This window comes from Daphnia pulex, chromosome 3, assembly GCF_021134715.1.
Source record: "Daphnia pulex isolate KAP4 chromosome 3, ASM2113471v1".
Lineage (NCBI taxonomy): Eukaryota > Metazoa > Arthropoda > Branchiopoda > Diplostraca > Daphniidae > Daphnia > Daphnia pulex.
Window position 1 is genome coordinate 9,926,640 of NC_060019.1, and position 19,712 is coordinate 9,946,351.

The window sequence follows — 19,712 nt, forward strand, 5'->3', positions numbered from 1 at the left end:
TGAGTGGGCACCAATTCTGTTGTCTAAGAACAAGGGATTTACATTTAATAACTCTAGTTAACTAAGCGTCATTCTGCTATACAGTAGTTTTCGGAAATATGATTCAATACGGGTAATTGATTGAAGTTTGAATAGAGTCCCCGTGAGACTGTTCATCGAATGCTGGTTGCAGTCTTGCAGAAATATATAATATTACTAACAACAATAAGCCTTTTTCTGTATGGTCTTAGGGGAATTTTATAGCAGTTATCTCACTACTTGACAGATGAGAAGCTGTATCAATAATTCGTGCTACGTAATGCTTTCCGTCTTGTGAACTTTGACCACCTGTGTTTTATTTTATAATGGGTTTAATTAAAATTTAGTTTATGAGAACTGCGTTCTATATACCGTCCGTATAAATGTGGTTTAAATACCACTGAGACGACCAATAAGGATATATTGATTTTCTGAAAATGAGCACAGAGTTTTAGAGAGTGTGAGAAGTCAGCCTGTAATGAAATGTACCACAGTTCCAGTTGGGCCCGTCATACAAGTCACATTTTAAAAATCATAAACTTGTAGACTTGGACAATAACTGAAGTGTGGACTTTCTGGGCTGACATCGTCTTCAAAAATCAAATAAAAACAAATTGGAAAAATAAGGCTTAGATTGCTTGAAATCTTAGTAGTGTAGTTGACACAAATGGAGCATGTGTTTACTGAATGAAGGAATTACCTACGTAAATTAACGTGTTTTGCTTTTATACTCCATTAAATGGCTATAAATGCTCATTTGTTAGAATTTCTAAAATGAAATGTAAGCACTGTTTGATTTACAATGTAAAAAGTTGTGATTGGCATTTGCCACTTCCCATCCTACTCCACTATTTTTTGTTACCACGTTTTCAATTTTCAATAAAGACGAATTAAATTTTAATATATTTATAATTGAATCAAAATTACGAAACTTTGGTCAGTAGACAAAAGCATTTTTTTTTATTGTATTATTCATCTTCAATAAAAAATATAATTAATCATTGTTAAAATTGCAACACAGCTCCGATATTTCCGCCGGGAATTGTGGTCGACTCGTCTCGTGTCTCATTGTCAGTATCACAGTCGATGGAGAAGGTTGTCCAGTTTCGCGGTTTTCTCATTCACAACTGTGCTGATGGACCTCTGGATATGTTTGGCTCAATTTCAGTAAGTTTATACATTCCTTTCTAGATGTCTTACATGCAGGCTTTAATGTAAATTGAGTGCTTCATGAAATCAACATTTTTACCCAAAATTGATTAGCTCTGTTTAAAGTAGTGGCTCGCATTTGCCTTTTGGCAAAGCCCAGCTATGATTTCGTACACGTGGGATGTACATGACGCAGAACTCCCTTAGAAAAAAGTTACATGTAGTCTTTTTTACATTTGATAATTATGCATTGGTCCGCATTGGTCGCCTCCCGGAAGTCGATACTAATACTTTCTCCCGCCTACACTCTGAATTGCTTTATACAAAGGGAAGGCGTACCCAGGGAGATTTGCCAGTGGGTTCATGATTATTTACGTCGCTATTGGAAAATTAATTAAGTATCTTTCATTCGTGGGTCTTATTGGATTAAGCAATCATATCTATTTATGAACCGTGGTTATTATTTCATTCGTGGTCAAATGGTACTGATTACGATTGACTTAAATATTGTTGTGCGTCATTTACGAATGCTATTAGAGTGACTGACTGATTCAATTATTTTGGTGAAATCTTTTGGGGAAATCGAATACTGAAAATACGTTCGTCGCAGAGTCACATGTGGGTATTCAATTTCCAACCTATTTGCTTTCGTTCGACTTCCCTTTGTTGTAGGTACCCGTACAAAAGAATCTATCGAAAATTACGACGTAAACAAGTTTGTATAAATGGGATTTATAATATTCTCCGTCCAATTTCCACGTGGAATTTCCATTCATTTCGCCCAATCCTTGACGTATTCTAAAAGATTCAACTTAATCACTCTGCGCTAGGGAGAAAAACAACGACCGTTTAAATTTCTTTATCAGAAATAATCCGATCCTTTTATCTTTGTATCCTTTTATAGCTGCCAACGTCCCAGGCGAATAAACTTAACATAGTGAAAACATTTCTGAGCCATCGTTACAGTCAGTCTTCCATCAACCAATCTTAGGAAGATTCTAATCCCAAGTATTCAATCCTCACCTTTTTTAGCAAAACGATCGCCATGCTTTTTTTGTTTTTATTATTATAGCCACTGAGTTCACAGTATTCGCGACAGGCATTAAATTTTAACCCGTAAACCCTTCCCCTGAACCCGTCCCTGAATATAATTGGACTTGTGGGCGGATTGGGGTCCATCACTCTCCAAGTTACCTCTCACGTTCCAAGTAAACTTGAAAACGCACCCGAACTAGTCACTCATATTCACTCTGAGCTCAAAATCCGGCACAGCACGCTTCCCAGTATTGTTGCGAATAAAATCGCTTTCCCAACCATCATTACAAAATGTATTCAAGTAATATTTAGATATTACTTGTGTTGTCGAGGAGAATTCGAAATCCTCTTGTCGTGTAGTGCTCTTGAAATGGGTTGGCTTGGGAATTTGTCCAATTGTTTCTCGTGATTCCGCACGAATAAATCGAGCCGGGGTATGTGCTCTCCGATTCCGCACGCGACACTGCGTATTACGTTATTGGTTTTATGTATTTCTGGGAAGAAGCATCGGCAATGTCGCATACATTTATTAGGTAACGCACGGTATTGTAAACAATACTATACACTCGACGACTTGCACATTGAAAGGGCAACTTTCTTGAAGCTAATGTCAAACTGCGCCAGCGTTAAATGCGGGATCACGCCCGCGTGCCATCACGTTGCAATGCCCGCCGCCTATGCATGCAAGAAGGTTAGGCGATAGATGGCGGAATCATCCCGAACGTAATCATTATTATTATTTTTTTCACTACGTAGATTGCTGCGCAAATTAGAAATGAATACTTAGCATTTTGTTTTCCTTTGTTGCCGTGGTTTGACGTTTTGACAAACGCTTTGTTTACTACTAAACGAACAGGTTATGAACGTCAACACAATGTGCTAATTATTATGCAAGCTATTCTTGGTGGCACCATTTTGGAATTCCCCGCGCTTGTTTCGAGTTGTTTTCAATCCTTTTTTTTTGTTGTTGCGTTGTTTGACGAGAAACGGAAGGGTGGACCCGAACAAGGATCGTATAGCTATTACTACCCTTAACCGATGGGGATGGTGGTGGTTACCATTTGCACGTGCTCTGAACTGCGGAGGGAGAGACTGAGTGGGCGAGTGGCGCTATCTGATCTATCCCGCGCTGGCGCAACAGAAGCAATGACTCGTTTATGGAAACGGCAGTCGTTTTCTCTCTGTCGTCGTTTCCTTTTTGTTCCCCCCCTCTTGCAGCTCGGCTACTGCTCTGAGCCATGCCATGTTGTGTATTAAGGGCGGGTTTATATATTTTATTTTTTTCCGAGTGTACACGTCTGATGTGGTGGTGGTGGTGGTAGCAGTAGCTATAGGTAAGGAGAACGTATATAGAGCGCTGCAGCGACTCAAGGGCCCCGTCAGTTGTACGCCAACCTCCGCTTGATTCACACTGACGAGCTGCTCGTGCCAATTCTTCACTTTTCTTTTTGTATAGCGAGAAAACTTTTTTTTTTCTTTCTTTGCCTTCTGCTAGTGCGTGCCGTTTTGTCTGCTGTCATCTCCATACATTGTGCTGCATCACGTATTAGAATTTGCTGGCCTCTATCCGGCCCAGCTGCGATGTTTGTTTTCGATTCACTTTTAGCCGTCAGCCGTTTATGCAAATAGAGTAACTCGATCAAAGCCCAGCTTTTGTTTTTAAAGATATTTGACGTGATTGGATCCCTTTTGTGTACCCTCGAAATTGGGTAGGTGCGCAATATTCGGCAATATTGAACATAACCGTTAACATCGATCCAAGATATATAAACGAACAGCGTTTGCACGACACGAAATTGGCCGTGCCGGTTCATCTAAAGGTAAATCGTAAGACCTTGAATCACGTCTATCAAATCGACCCGCATTTCTCGTAAGTGATTTTCCGTCATGTTGTTGCGAGTTCCCAACAGGGAAATAGGAATTTCAAATGAACCGAAACTGATGAAATAAAGGTGGCAACTCGTTTATTTGACTGGTATTTCTCTTCTTACAGGAAAAGTTTGTCCGAAAAACGTTGCCAATGGACCGACCGGAATGACGACAATGGCCAGCACAAGTCGAATACCCATCGCATTATTAGTTCTCCTATTTGGTTTCTTCGGCAACCTACCAGGTAAAAAAGAAAAATTTAAATTCTTGAATGATATTCAGATTTTGAGGGGTTTGCTTACATCCGCCCGTTTTATTGATCTGTGCTTATAGCTTATATAGTTATTATAGCAAAAATTCGGGTTTTTTTTTTTCTATACAGATGCGCATAAGAGAGCTATAGAATATACATATACGTTCATGTGATATAGAATAAGGATTATAACCATATCAATCTAATAGGAGGGCGTTGAGTCTGTCTTCTTGCAGTGCCGCCCTACACCCTTTTTTTTTTGTTTTGTTGCCGGGCGGCACTCACACAAGAGACAAGAAATGCATAGACCCAAAGTTAGAGCGACCGACAAGCATCAGAAAAGGGTCTTAAATGGCGACAGTAACGCAGTTTCTTTTTTTCATTTCGGGGACTCATAAAAAAGTATTTAAAAAATGCATCAACAAAAACGAGAAGCAACAACAACAACAAGCGGTCTCCGCCCTAAAAAGATTTTTTTTGTGTCCTCGTTTATTGTCCAACTAAGTAGATCCTGTAGTATAGATATAATGAAACATAACTGAGATGATTGCCAAATAACGGCATCACACGGCGGCGACACGGCCCGCCTCAACAGAAGCGCTTTATTATGTCGCCACTTTTGTTTTCAATGAAAATAAATCCTTCAAGGTTTTTTAACATAAAAGTCTGTTTCGAAAAAAAATGGAAAAAAAAATGAACGATTTTGTCTCGGACGTGAGCGTCGGGCTCTTGGTTGGCAGATCCGTTGACGGCCAGGTGTCACGCAACTGGTGCGGAAGTAAAGTCCCCACACGTCGCAGTTGCATTCTGTCGCCGCCTTTTTCTTTAAAATTTGGTCCTTTTTTTTCTTTTCTTGGGAAAGTATTCAGCCGCTTTTCGCCTTCCCAATATGGTGTGACAAAAAGGCGACATTTTCATATTTAGAGATTAGTTGAATTCCATTTTATTTTTCTAATTTGCTGTTTTAATCTGACAGCTACGTACATATACCCGATACGTCTTTACTGAAGCAATAATTTCAAAAATACTTTCTTTTTTTTTTATTGTCAAATTTATTTGATTCTCCATTCCGTGGAAATCCAGGTAGGCGAAGTATTAGGCGATAGACGGCGTAAATTCATTTTTAATAAGGTTCTCTTTTACATCCTGTTCTTGAACAATAGAAGAGAAAGTACCACCTTAATCATTTGATAAATGTCCAAATTATTCCTTCGTTTTATGATGACGCAGTTCCGAGACGCGAATTTTTTTAATTGGATTTGAAATCAAGAAGAGGGGAGGAATTTTTCTCTCTCTCAAGAACGGGAATCATTTTGTTCGAAAGCTACGAGCGTCATTCACGCCGAGGTCAGGCCACGGTCTTTTATACAGCTGATGCGCCAGCTGTCGGCTACGGAGACTCTACTGCAACACATGTCGAAAGAAAAATAGAATGAATAACAGAGACAAACCAGCAGAGGAAAGAGTTTCCAAAGACTCCGACGACGTAATAGACAGGCAATAGCCATTGGAGTTGATACAGAAAATGGCCAGAACCAATACGGGGAGCAAAAAGCTAACCGCGGAGCACACACACACACAGCTGACGACAACCGTTGGGTCTTATATATTTTCCTCCTATTCTACCTCTTTTTTTTTTCCTAAATCGTTGGCCGTTGTCTGTCTGGTGCCGTGCGCGATCTCATCGTCTCATTTCGTGATGCCTTTGTTGTTGTTGTTGTTCTTGTTTCACCAAAGTAGCAGCGGCGGGAGCAGGTGCGTTTCTATCTCCCCTCCCAACGTGCGCAGGGATAGAAAGCGAGCGAGATGAAATTGATAAATAAACAGATCCGAAAAAACCGAGCAGCTAGAAAGCCCATCAGCGGTGGGGAAAAGAAAGGGGGGGGCCATACGGTTCAGTTTATACTACATTGTAGGCCCATATAGAGTTCTTATCTGCGGTTTTGTCAACATGTTAAATGGCCTTATTGCGTTCCAGACGCGCGAGAAATTAAATATTCCCTGGAAACGGGGTGATAATAATTTTTAAAATTTGTTTCTGAGAGTGTTATTTAAATGGGCTTTTGAGCAATGTCCTTCAAATGTTGATGGCGGTTGTACACTTCGTCAACGCGGGAGCGGGAGAAAAAAAAAACTCTCGGCCTCTTATTTGAAGATAAGAGCCAGCACACAAGTACATGTTTATGTTTGCAATGCCGAGAAATTGCGAGCTCTGCTCGTGTCTGTTGATCTTCCCCCGCGTATAGATTATATTTTTATTTTTAACGCACCGCGAAAGTAAAAAACAGATAAAAGAGTGGTGTGTGTACAGAGGCGGTAATAGCCGAAGCAGAAGAGCCTACACTAGAACACACTGTGCGGTTGCTTGTGTGTCGTGGTATATCCCCGTTGAAATCGTTCCAACAGACTAGATTGACATTCTATATAGATCTACCCACAATTATTACGCTTGATGGCCTCTCCATCTCTTATATATTTCTGTTTGTGAAAGAGAAAGGGCATAAAAAAGAGAGATGAGCAGAAAACAACAAAAAAAGAGAAAAGGGAATAAGCCAAAAACACACAGACACACACAGCAAACGACATTGACTGATTCATTTGTGCTGTTATTGACGCTCGCGGCGCTGGCAGCCATCAGACCGTCAGCAATGTCTGGCTTGGCTTGTTATTAGCAAGTCATCTCATCTATACGTCATCACCTAGTGATCCTCGTCTTTTTTTCCCATCGCTGCTTTCTATGCTTGAATATTTGTGTGTGTGTGTGTCTTCTCTCTTTTGGATGTATTTATTGCTTTGGGATCCTTGTGAAGGCCCCCAGAAAGATGCAAAAAGAAATATGGTTGATGATGAATGATACTAGCAACGACAAGGCATCAACTGCTTGTATATTTATCAACACTCAAGTTTCGAACGCCTTTCCAATTCAACTGTAACTCTGATTTTCTTTTTCTTGTTTCTCATTTTTTTGAATTTGAAATGTGTCTCGCAACAACTTGACGTGAAACAAATGGAAACAGGATGCTGGACGTTCTTATTGACGTCTGCGCCCGAGGTTCAACTCATGGTGGCTTCGTCGACGCCAGCCGGAACGCCCGTCTTCCGTTTTCACGCCGTCCGTTCGCCAACCGACCGAGACGATGACCTCTCCGTTTTCTTCTTTGTCGGATCTGCCGAATCAGCGGCATCACCATCCGGTGCTGGCGGCAGTTCCGCCAAACGATCCTTGTTCGTTCTGGATTCGTTGACGGGAATCCTCGCCGTGGCTGCTGACGTCAACCTCCAGGACCGCGTCACGCGCAATAAAGGTAATGCATCTATCTACACTTTGACTTGTTTGTAGCTTGCTAATAAAATATATCGAGCTGGGACCGAAATAGTCGAAATATTTAGGCCGAATGTGCGGGGGGAGCAGGAGCTATAAGCGGTCACACCCAGCGACGACCGCCGCGCGTGACTATGCGAAAATGAGAAACGATGCTACGATGAAGTATATTAGTACCGCCGTGACGTGCAAGTCGATCTTGTTACACATGTAAAATTGGCAGACAGTTCTGGGAACTCGCTACTATTCCAAAAACAAACAAGAAATGGGAATTATTAAGCTGACAGCATTCCGCCACCCTAAAGTATTTAATTAGAAAAATGAAAAAAAGAAAATTGTTCCAATTCGTCGTGAATAGCGTCGCCCCATCGTGCAGCTAGGAGAAATCGATAGAAAAAAGTCCTATATATACTTTAACCAGCGTCTTGATTTGCCTTTTGAATTTCCGTTATTGGAAAATGGGTGTTAAAAAAAAAAACGTGAAAAGATTTCGACCTCGAATAGAAGCGAGTGCCATCATTCCACCACTTTCTGATTTGGCAATTTTATCCCCGTCTCGAAAATAGCTCTGTCGTCATTAAATTGAGTGCTTTAGCATGCAAATGAGAATGCTGTATTTATATTAAGATTAGAACCCGACGTGTCCAGCATGTCTCCAACTGACCAACAGCTGTGCAATGCGATTAGGTGAGTGTATTATAACGAGTTATTTAGAAACTCTGACTCGCCCCTGAAAGAAACTCTTCTCGGAATGATGAAAATCTCTTTCGCCCATCTTTAAGGCCAGTATCCATGGGCCGATAGCGCTCTCCAAGGTAGAGAGATTGATGGCGATTATAAGCTGAGAGACGGTAAGGAATGAAAGAGATATCGTTGGTATGGCACCCGGTTCGTCCTCGATTAAATTCCCTGGAAAAAAAAGGAAAAAAAGGAAAGGCTATATATTGGGCGGGTCCGGGTGAACAACGCCACTGTTTTTTTTTTTACACGCATTTATAGGAGCGATATGTGTTATCAGATTTTTAAATGACTAATCTTCGTTGGTGGCGTGTTGTGTGGCTGTTGTATTTCGATACTGCCCAGTCATTGAGAGTAGGTCAATGACATAGAGGTTAAGTTTACATCCAAAAATGGTGAAGCGAGAAAGTTTTGGTGCGCAGCGTCAACGACAAACAACAGCAGCAGCAGCACAGTATTATGTTACGTTTTTATAATAATAAAATTTCAAGAATTTAGGATTAGGGAATAACAATTTACTCGCGCACTGATATGAAAGCCTCCCAGCGAGTCTTTTGTGGATTTCCCCAAAGTGCCATTCGGTCCAGCTGCCCAGTTACTTCTACATAGCCTACACAATTTCATTTCAGGAAAAAGCAAAGAATGAGCTAGCTTGAGAAAAAAAAGAGAACAATGTAGTCTTGTTCTGTCCGTGCAATTTATTTGGGAATGTGTGCTAGACGCCTTACTTTAATATTAAATGCGATTCAATTATTGGAAAAACCCCAAGTCGCTGGCCTTTTTTTTTAGATATTTTAAAATAGATATGAAAGACCTGACAGTCTAAAGGAGATTGAATTGTAGATACCATCATGTACAGTTCGAGTTCTTTAATGTCCTCGAAAGGATTTCACTTTTTGATTTTACGGTTCCTTTAGTTCGACGCTTGTAGGCTATCTCAGCCGAGCTTGCTTGCTTGCTTACAATCTCAATAAGTACAACATGCTGCTCCTTGGAGCATAACCGGCATGAAATGGACCACCCGCATTGCCGATTCAGGTATCCAGATAGCCTGTAACCGGCTACACCAGATGAGAAACTGAATATACATGTACACTTTTGAATTTCAATTCGGCTGAGAGAAACAAGAGTGAGCAGATGCGGTCGTTTAGGGCGAATACGTTCGCCATTAGCGACCTTTTACCTCATTGTTTCATAAGAGTGGGGGGCACAGCTCGACGCATCCGGCCTATAAAAAGGGCTCCTGAATAATCTATAAAAAAGGGCGTTGCCCCAGATCGCCGATGTCCGTGAATGTTACCATAACCAACACTGTCATATGGGGTAGTTAGTATCTCTCTGAAAAGTTGGGTTTTTCCTTTCCGTCTCGTCTTTTTACCACAAAAAGAAAAGGACAAAAAACTGGGTTATCCAATCAAACTAATGGATTCGCCATTCGGTTCATGTAAGAGCTCGCAGCCAAAGGGTCACACTGTACGTATTATTTTCGTCTTCTTCGAAAGAAGGATGTTCTTCCATCCAAACACATGTTATCCATAATTATCTGCTCCGGTGATATCTAAGTAGGATTAATGATTCTGTGATTCTGTTCTGGACTTTTTTATGTTTTGTTTTCTGTTTTTTTTCTGGTTATTAATGTCGCCGTATTGATTTCTCATTCGTGGATGGGTATGATTAGAAACCTTCCGGTTTGAGGTCGGAGTCCGCAACGCCAACATTTCGACATCCGCCGACGAAATCGACCACCTGGGCGTGATCCTGACCATCATCGCTAAACCGCCCGACTGCCGCCGACCCAACAAAGTAAACAAAACATTTCCTTTTGGACTTTTATTCTTTTTAAGTTTTTTTTTTTTTTTTTTTTTTAAATGAATCGACTCGGGTTCTATGACAACGGCCGTGAGTTCTGCTTTCTTTCTTTCTTTCTTTTGTGTATAGCGCGTCATATTAAGCAATGGCTATTTTCCTTTTTACTTGAATTATTCCTATCGTTTTGTTTTTTCGCCCGTCGCCTATTCTTTTGTGTGTGCAAGTCGGCGCTACTAAGAAAAATGATGGAAAGAGCCCCGTCATTGTCACAACACTCGTCAGACACGCACACATGCAAAAAGAAAAAAAAAAAAAAAAGAATGGAAAAAGTCCCGGGCGAGAGATGACAGGGGTCTCCAATAAGAGCGGGACACGACACGAGCCACGAGTCGTAAGAATATAAAGGGATTTATAGAAGAAAAGAAAAGAAAAAAGAAAAAAAAACTTAAATGACCGGCTGTTATATTCGGGCCGAGACGTATAAAAACTTTGCAAATAATGACTTGGCAGACTTTTGAGTCGTTAATTTCCCACCTGCGTACCACCAGGCACTGCTTGTATCGTCTGGAAAGACCTTGGAGGACCAGAAGGGCACGTATAGGAAGAAGGGAGGGGGGGAAGAAAAAGCCCCGCACGTCAGCCGGAAGAAAAATCATCAATTACAACCTAAAATGACACGCAAATGCACTCCGTTATAAGGCTGTGCTATCCAAATTAAATGAAGGTTTGTTCGAATGAAAGGCTGTGTCTAGACGCAATTTTGTTTCGATCCCGAGAATAAGAAAAGCTTCTTAGTACACACGGCCTACGCCAATGAAAGAGTCGTTGATATTCAAAGGATTTGATTTCAAGTCTGCCAATCTGAATCGGAATCAAATGTAGAACTAAGATCAGATATTTGATTATAGCGGGGGAAGGTAAGCCGATAGGTGTTCTCAACGTCTCAGCTGTTGCGCCTTATTATCCATTCAGTCGAAGGGAATTTTTTTTCAGAAAAAAAGTTTTGAAGAAATAGAATTTGATTGGACGAAGAAGAAGTGAGTCTGTGGGGAATTTGATGCGTCTGCTTCACGGTGCCCTACATGTGATGTAAGTTTCGTCGACTGTACGTCAATCACGGCCCAATAAACCAACTAGCCTGCTGCGCATAACCTAATCGTAACCTAGCAACATTGTCGACCTTTACCGATTGCCTTGACTTCTTCTTCTGCACCAGTCTAACGAGTAAATTTTTATCAATACTCTTTACGGCTAGCAACGAGTGCGAGGGCGGAAGGAGCACAAAGGACGCTTGTTATTCGACGAATTAGAGGGTAGACTTGTATGGGGTCTATTTTGATTATTGCAAGAATTCTTAATTTGGGTAATTCCGATAATTCCTTGCTTGAATACATTCTGATTTGGCGAGTGAATCAGCTGTAATAAAATGTAATGCGTTTGACGTGGGCTGAAACGGAGGAAATAAGTGGATAAATGTAATTGGTCGTTTATACGAATATTATCGTAAATTACTACATTAAATAACTATTTTATTCAAGGACTGGTGTTTTGGACCCAACCGGAGTGGCTCAGCAACTGTTTCGACCATGTTGCGCGTCTTTGAAAACCGACCGAAAGGGACTGACCTCATCGACTTGAGCTACCGATCCGCCAATTTTAAACAATTTTGTCCTGATCTTCGGATGTCTTATTCACTTCGCCAGTTTAAAGGTAAACTTCTCTTTCGAAAATCTAACGTGCAAGTTAGCACTATATACTAGGCGGGCGGCGACTGGGCGTTTGCAAAAAAAAAGAAACTGCGAATATTTTATTAAGTAAATTGCCACTTATGTTCGATCGTTACGTTGTCTGGGTTGGAACTTCCAACTAGTTGCCGACCGGTACAAAAAGTTATATCTATGCAACAGGAAACTTGACACTTTGCAAACTTTTTAAATTTTTATATCGTGGGGTTCGAAAAAAAAACAGAATGGATTTAAATTCATTATTACGCAACCCACCGAACCGAACATTATGCATCAAAAGTTAGTTAACGTTCGACCAAGTGTCGGGAAGCATTAGATTGTGCTAAACGAAGCAAAAAGTTTTTTGTTTGTTTATTTAAAGCACTGTGACTTAAATTCCCGAGACACAATCAAATTATTGATTTTCTAATCCACCTACATTCAAACATATTTTTAAAAATCTGATTATATACAATCGAACGAATACGTAGTACAGTAAACTAAGAAAGGATTTTTAACTTTTCCGTTGCTTGCTCTTAACTGCAGTTTGTGTGTTAAGTTGTAAGCGATTTATTAGCAATAAATCAACTGCTCGCAGAAAGTTTAGGACTACCCATTATAGAAATGTGCAGAAAAGTTACGCGTTACATTAACAAAGCGAAGACGACCATTTCAAGTCAGTCTCCTTATTTCTGGAAAACTCTAACATGATTTACAGTCGCCAATAAAATGGGCGACGTCTTAAAATATTGCCAATGTTCGTGCTGACTCTTGAATTAAGATCAAAGTAAACTTGTGAATAAGGGAAGTGGTTGTACTACGCAACGGAATTTAAATCCAGGGATATTTCTTCGACCCTAACAAGTGAATCTTCAACAGACAGTCAAACAATAAGAAGGCATTTCGTTATTTTGACATCGCTTCAACTTACTTAAAACTATTTCTGGGGCTAGCGTTTACTAATAATGCTCGTACATGTTTGAAGAAGGATTTACAATTCAACTCGATGTGACAGTAGTAAAAAGGGTTAGATATTCTCTAGACGATCATTAGCCGAGGGGAACCATGGATATGTTTAACGAGGGGCAGTTATACAAAGATCGTAGGAATTTCGGTGGAGATGTAGAAATTCCTTAATTGGAATCGACTGACTCTTGTCAAGTAATTAGTGTATTTTTGCTGATTGTTTTCTTATTGAATCCTCGACCTAAGAAGGCGGAAACGGTTAGATTATTAAATGCATAACGTTAGAGAAAACGGAAATATTTTAAAATGTATTATTCACAGATTCCCAGTCGCCTATTTCAACTAAAAGGTATAAGTTATGACCGACGTTTAATAACCGCCAGTCCGCGCTGGATAACTTCCAAAATAAGCATTTGTAGTCTGAAGTGCAGTTTCACGTTTTAAATTTATTGTTCCTATTTCATATTGGGAGAAGAAAAATAAATAAATCACGGGGCAGCAGATTTGAAACCGCGGTCAATTTAGAAGAATTCTTTTATCATCTCGTGGAATGCGGAACAGTAATCTTGTGAAGTATTGACTCGTAACTTATAGCCTTTGTGAGTGGATGATTCCGATGCAGCGGTGTAATCAAAGGCGACCGTTGATATATGGAGGGGGTCTTCCTTCCATCAATATTTCACTTTCGACCCGACCGCGTATCACGATAATCGTCAATCAATGGATGCAATTATATTATTATTACACTATCGCTTACACAACCGAGCACGTACATCGCAATCTGTAGATCTCAAAAGCCATATTTTTCACCGTGATAACCATCTTTCCTTTGGGCACTTCCATCGTTTAATTCAGCTTTTCTTAGTACAGTGCGGCGTTACCTTTCAGACTGTTTTATTGACGCATGTAAAAGGGGTGAATCTTTTCCAAGGAATATGGCTTTATAGAAGATGATTATTCTTTCTAATAGTTCAATTAAATATCATGCAGTGACTTCAGTACGATCTAAGACGTTATGTTTCATAAAAATGATCACTCGTGTTTGTTAATGTAGGTCCAGGGCTTGAGCTTCACGAGTCTGGGCTGTTGTCAACTGCCGTCCGTCTGGATCGAGAATTTAAGGCTCACATTCCCTTCCAGCTAGTCTGTACGATTAATGGGCCATTTTCGACCGATGCTACCATCACGACGCTAATCACAATCGACCAGAACATGTCGCTAGTCGTCGAGGATGAAGATGACAACCCTCCGAGTCTTCAAAACCCCAACGAGCAACAAATAATTGACGTGTACCTCAAGGACCAAGGTATCATTCAGGTAAAACAAAAAATCAAGGATCATATTCGGTTTCAGAAGATTGCGTCATACGAATGTCATGGAAACGCTGTTGTATTAAACGTTTCTCTGGGAAACGCCCGTTCACTCGTTCCCTGGTTTTAAAATATCTGATGTTTTGCGGCGACATTTGCGTACAGGAAAAGGATTTGCTCAACAAGCCGGTCATGGTGTTGGATGATGACAGCGACCGAATGAATCGATTCCGGCTGACGCTATTCCCACCCGAAGATAAAGCCCATCGATTAATATCAACTCTGTTGAAAATCGAGCACACTGTTTGGTCGTTAGCCCGGCCGGAGACGGGTGTCCCACGATCCGTCATGAGTATAGGTCAGTTTATTAACTTAATCGACCTCTCTTTGATGCATGATTTAGAATTGTTAACGTATAGATTGAATTTAGTAACAATAGCCTCAACGTGTAACGTCCATTTCTTTCGCTGCTGAATGGGTATAGGTTTGGTTGGAGCTGCTACTAGCCGCCATCTGGTTCCTGCTGATGATTGTAACGTGACTGTTATCATCGAGGATACTAGCCTGTTGCCTGGTTACGGCGATAAACAGGTAAGTCTGCCAACGGAGGGAATTACGAAAAATGGAGCCTGTGCTGAGCAGGATGTTGAATATCAAAATTCGATCTGCAAAGTGAATATCGTACATTGTACATTGACGACGAATCCCGTTGTCGTTCCGCCGTCTATCTTTGGCCAATATGAGTAATACGTATACTTGGGGAAGAAAGCGGAACTGCGCCGCGTATATCGTGTAACGCCGTTCTTTAGACGAATTTTAGCCATTTTCCAGATGAAAGCCTCAAGGCGTATTAGATTTCATAAGAGATTTGATTTGAACCAGATTTTTTTAGATTCCGCCTTCATCTTGTTACGTATAGGCTGGATACGAAAATACTTGCCGAATCCATGGCGACGGTACGACCGAGTAGATTCTATCCTGCTGAACCTTAAAAAAATGCACAGTACCCGCGTGTCGCATTACGTAAAAGTGCAGTAATAGCAGCCTCCTCCCACACCATCCTATTTTCCAAATCTACCAACTTATTGAGAATTCTGAGAATTATTTTCCTGCTGATGCATTTGACACGTGAAGCGCCGCTACCTACTCTTAGTACTCCAAAGCTAGTTTCAAAAGAAGTAATTCGATTTCTTACCTTGGCACACGGAAGTTGGATGTTTTTTTCCGTAACCTCCCACGCATTTTTGTCAGCCTTCGCAAATAGTCTATACGATATTCAAGTTATTAAAAAGGACTAGTATGTAACTAAGGAATTGGATTTCGTTTGAATTTTGCAGGTTGCCTTTCACTTGCGCATTCATACTGGATATCCACCCAACGTGACTAGTAGCCTTCAACGGCCGCAGTGGATGAAATATCCGATTCCGGCTTCCGCCGAAACGTCATCCTCCGATTCCGCACTTTTTGCTGAAAGAGACGGGGTTTGGACACGGTGGCTGAACGCCACCGTTGGCCGCTCAGCTTGTCGATACACCCGAGTGGCTAATTTGTACCCGCACGGCTACCAACAAGACGGACAGAGGCCAGTTAACTTCCGCGTACTGGAAGGATTACACCCGGATGAAAATCCAGCCTTTTCCATCACGGCAGACGAAGGCATCCTCTACGTCTCTCATCCGGAATCATTGGCTGAATTGTCGAACAAAAATTCTTTGAATTTGCGGATCGGTTGGGATCTTATTCCAGTAGACGCTTCCGGTGTTCAGCAGAACGGATCGGCCGTCTTCCGGATCGATATAGTCGATAGCAATCATTTGCTGGTCGATTCCTCCGAGGCTGTAGAATGTGACGCCGCCCAGTATTGTGCCAAATTCCGGACGGAGACTGGATGTAATGAAGTGGTTGGATCAGTAGCGACGGATCAACGTGGATGCGCTTGGAGGCGTAGTGACGTTAACAACACCGTCAACGGCCCCAGTCGGATTTATCAAACTTGTTCTCCGGATTTGACTACTTGTCCGGACGGGTACGTTATTACATATTCCATCTCTCTCTCTCTCTCTTTGAATTTCTGAAGAAATCGATCCGTCATTTTAAAATGTTCCAAAATTTGTCCCTTTTCATTAGTTATTGCGATGAGCTGGAAGCTCTTTCTTGGGAGATTTGCCCTCAGGATTGTACAGGTATTGAAAAAAGGAAACTTATTCAATCGCAAGAAAAACAGGATGGTTATTTTATTCGTTGAATAATAAATACAGAAAAAGTTCTGGGAACCCACTTCAAGCTAAACCAAGCGGCTACTGGCAAGTCTCGAGGCATAGCATCAGCAGCCGGAATCTGTTCCTGTGGAGACGCCCACTCTCGTGATTGCTCTTGCATGCCGCCCCCGCCAGAATCTACTTCCGATACGAATTTCGACAATCCGGATGATTTGGAAGAAACCGGAAATGTGATCAATAATAAAGGCAAAACTGGCAGTCGCGAATCATCGACCAATTTAGTCAAATTCGTCCAATATACTGCAGGTATTAGCGATGAAGCCATGAAACCCAAGTTAATGGTTAACAAATGTTTTGGTTTAATTTTTGCAGGCAGAAATTTGGATAATACTTGCGACACAACCTGTCGAGTCTTAGTGGGAGCAATAGCTGCGTTCGTTTTGCTCGCTCTACCTACCGCTCTGTTTATTTATTGGAGAAAAAGGTATTCGTTTGAATTCAATTATTTATTTTGTGCGAATCCAATTTTGACGCGCGAAATTCAAATAGGAGGTGGATGATTTGTGGCAAACAAAAAAGGAACGGCTCCTACGTGGGCCACGTCAATTCCACCCACCGTGATGTTAATAATCTTAACATGTCCGTCTACATCGAAGAAAGACGCCTGAGGGGAGCGGAAGAGAACGTTCAACAGAACATGTCGTTTCTATCGTTCGGAATTTCTGTATTTATTCGATCGTGAAAATAGCCAGTAGGCGTTGCATCATTGAATTTTTTTTTCACCCAATTTAATTAGGCGACAGATCGCAAGTGGGAAATCCCACGCAAGTGGCTCATCATCGATGAGAAAACGCCGCTGGGCGAAGGTGAATTCGGACAAGTTATGCGCGCCACCGTCACTTCCGTCACCGGAATAGGAGGCCATCGTGTCGTGGCTGCCAAGATGGCCAAAACGGCCCCGACGATGATAAGCCGTGGAGATATCGGCGAAACTATTTCCCCCGAACTGGCCGATCTCTTGTCTGAATTTCATCTCCTCAAAGATGTCAGCCATCCGAATGTCATCAAATTGCTGGGCGCTTGTACCGACGTCTCCGGGCCATTTCTCCTCATCCTCGAGTATTGCGAACACGGATCTCTCCGTAATTATTTGCGCCGAAGTCGGCTTATTCTTCCAGAGCAACAGCAGCAAAGTCCATCTTCTTTCATGGTGAAGCCTGCCGTTACCCCACGAGATCTTCTTTCCTTTGCTTGGCAAATCAGCCAAGCTGGCGCTTACCTCAGCGAAATGAAGGTTCGTTAATTAATTGTAATTACGTTGGTTTTCAATTGATTGACATAATGTTGTTCATTTAGCTGGTCCATCGAGATTTGGCGGCCAGAAACGTGCTGGTAGCTTCTGGTAAGGTTTGTAAAGTCTCTGATTTTGGCCTTACCCGCGATGTATACGAAGGTGACACCTATTTCAAAACCAGTAAAGGCCGAGGTAAATTTTGAATTGTAAAAAGATTTTTCCTTTTTATTATCGTTAGTCATTCTGCTGTTGTTTTAGTTCCAATAAAATGGATGGCTTTGGAATCACTGTCGGACCATGTCTACACATCAAAGTCAGACGTGTGGAGCTTCGGCGTTTTGCTTTGGGAACTGGCCACATTGGGGGCAAATCCTTATCCTGGAGTGTAAGCTCTTGATGAGATTTGTCTGTCTTATCACATTTTATTTCACCAACCATTTGTTTTGTCTATTTAAAAAAACAACAAATAGAACCCCGGAAAGGCTTTACCGACTTCTTAAAACCGGCTACAGAATGGAGAAGCCTGATAACTGCTCCGAAGAACTGTAAGTTCATTTCACGTTCGCTAGATGCCGTTCATTTTTTGTTGTTTAACGAACGCACGAAATCACAACGTGATGGCACCTTGCCCTTCGCGCTGTTATTCACCTGCTATGCTATTTTAAACCATGTCTTGTGTGCGCATTCCAAGGTACGAACTGATGATGAAATGCTGGCGGGAAGACCCACAGGAGCGGCCGCAATTTGCCGAACTGGTTAAAACCGTCGAGGACATGCTAGGCGTTGGAATGGATTATCTCGATCTCGGATGCCTTGCCGGCGTTTCTAACCGCGAATATTTCATGAGCAGCGACTCGGACGGATCTCTCCCGAAAGGTATACACATCATATCGGATTTTAATTCGTCTAGCAATTATGGCGCCACACGGTCCGCATTTAAACGCCTCTGAATTAATTACACAGGACTGCAACAATTGAGATGGGACGACGACGAGGACGAGTTGCCTATATCGAGCGCCGAAACGAGTCCAGCGGAGGATCAGTCGAGTTTTTACCTCAACATGTCGTCCAGCAAGACCGATGATGGAGAAACCATTCCACTAGTCAACAGCGGCCAGCACCAGCAGCTAATTATACAGGATTCATTCCCGTTATTCAAACCGGTTGCCGAGGCCGAAGCGCAAGACGAATATCTCTTACCAATCGTCCGTGTCTGACAAAACTTGCCAATGAATAACAGAGGTAAAAACAAATGATTTGAACTGTAAAATGTTTGCGCATAGAATCATCAGTCATCCATTTTAATTCGTGATTCAATCTGAGCGTCCATTGACCCCCTCTATACCGCCATTTTGGCTATTTGCAGTCCAAACTCATCTAGTCACACACAAGTTATTTATTCAAAATCTCTAAATTAGATTTTTTTTTCTTTTTCAAACGTGCAGTACAATTCTTTTTAAAAAACAAACGCCATAAATTGCATATAATATATTTGTGTGTACCATATAATACAAAATATAATATTTTGTGCCAGGACTATATGAATAGAGATAAATTTACGTCTCCCGTGCCGTTGAAGTTTGCCGTATAATTTTCCTATGATGTGATTCACTTCTTCTTTTCCTTATATTCAGTGCCGCGCATGTTTATGTTGTTGTTCTCAAAGCCCGAGGCTCACTTCGGGTGGCATTATAATATACATAAAAAGAATCCCTTTATCTCCAAGTGCCTTTTTCTTCAAAAGAAAAGTTCCCTCGCTATTTTGCATACATCAGCAGATAGATAGAGAAGTATAACTCGAACGTGAAGTTGGTGAGGACATATACGGTAAGGGACTCGAGGGTGAATCGACCGAAAAATGTTTAAAGATTTGATCGATTCGCCGGCTAATGGAATAAAGAAGATTCTTTTTATTTTTCATCCGCGAAGGGAACAATGACCTAAAAAAAGAAGATGCTTAAAGAAAAAAACCGGTATAGAAGAAAACGGATGACGTCACGACACGA

At 41.4% G+C, this 19,712-nt stretch overlaps 1 protein-coding gene across 4 annotated transcripts; it reads left to right on the top strand.

The window, feature by feature from the left end:
- Positions 1-1,078: 1,078 nt before the first annotated feature.
- LOC124189886 (proto-oncogene tyrosine-protein kinase receptor Ret-like) lies at positions 1,079-19,424 on the top strand. Of its 4 annotated transcripts, none has more exons than XM_046582386.1 (19): positions 1,079-1,185; positions 4,196-4,315; positions 7,342-7,629; positions 10,063-10,187; positions 11,732-11,903; positions 13,938-14,200; positions 14,359-14,551; positions 14,678-14,784; positions 15,531-16,219; positions 16,321-16,376; positions 16,452-16,718; positions 16,785-16,896; positions 16,962-17,136; positions 17,209-17,706; positions 17,769-17,898; positions 17,965-18,091; positions 18,177-18,251; positions 18,398-18,582; positions 18,670-19,424. In XM_046582386.1, the coding sequence occupies exons 2-19, from the start codon at positions 4,237-4,239 to the stop codon at positions 18,921-18,923; spliced, it is 3,795 nt and encodes a 1,264-aa protein (XP_046438342.1). In that variant the 5' UTR covers positions 1,079-1,185; positions 4,196-4,236; the 3' UTR covers positions 18,924-19,424. The 4 variants fall into 4 exon arrangements, with proteins under 4 accessions (XP_046438342.1, XP_046438344.1, XP_046438341.1 ...); XM_046582388.1 differs by lacking the exon at positions 1,079-1,185 and adding an exon at positions 3,491-4,022; XM_046582385.1 differs by lacking the exon at positions 1,079-1,185 and adding an exon at positions 3,572-4,072.
- Positions 19,425-19,712: the final 288 nt, after the last annotated feature.

Excerpts from the sequence above, each read along its gene's own strand:
- LOC124189886 (XM_046582386.1), top strand. The coding sequence starts at position 4,237 with ATGACGACAATGGCCAGCACAAGTCGAATACCCATCGCATTATTAGTT. Across the intron at positions 14,785-15,530 it reads CTGGTTACGGCGATAAACAG|GTTGCCTTTCACTTGCGCAT; the intron begins GTAAGTCTGCCA and ends TGAATTTTGCAG. Across the intron at positions 17,899-17,964 it reads CAAAACCAGTAAAGGCCGAG|TTCCAATAAAATGGATGGCT; the intron begins GTAAATTTTGAA and ends CTGTTGTTTTAG.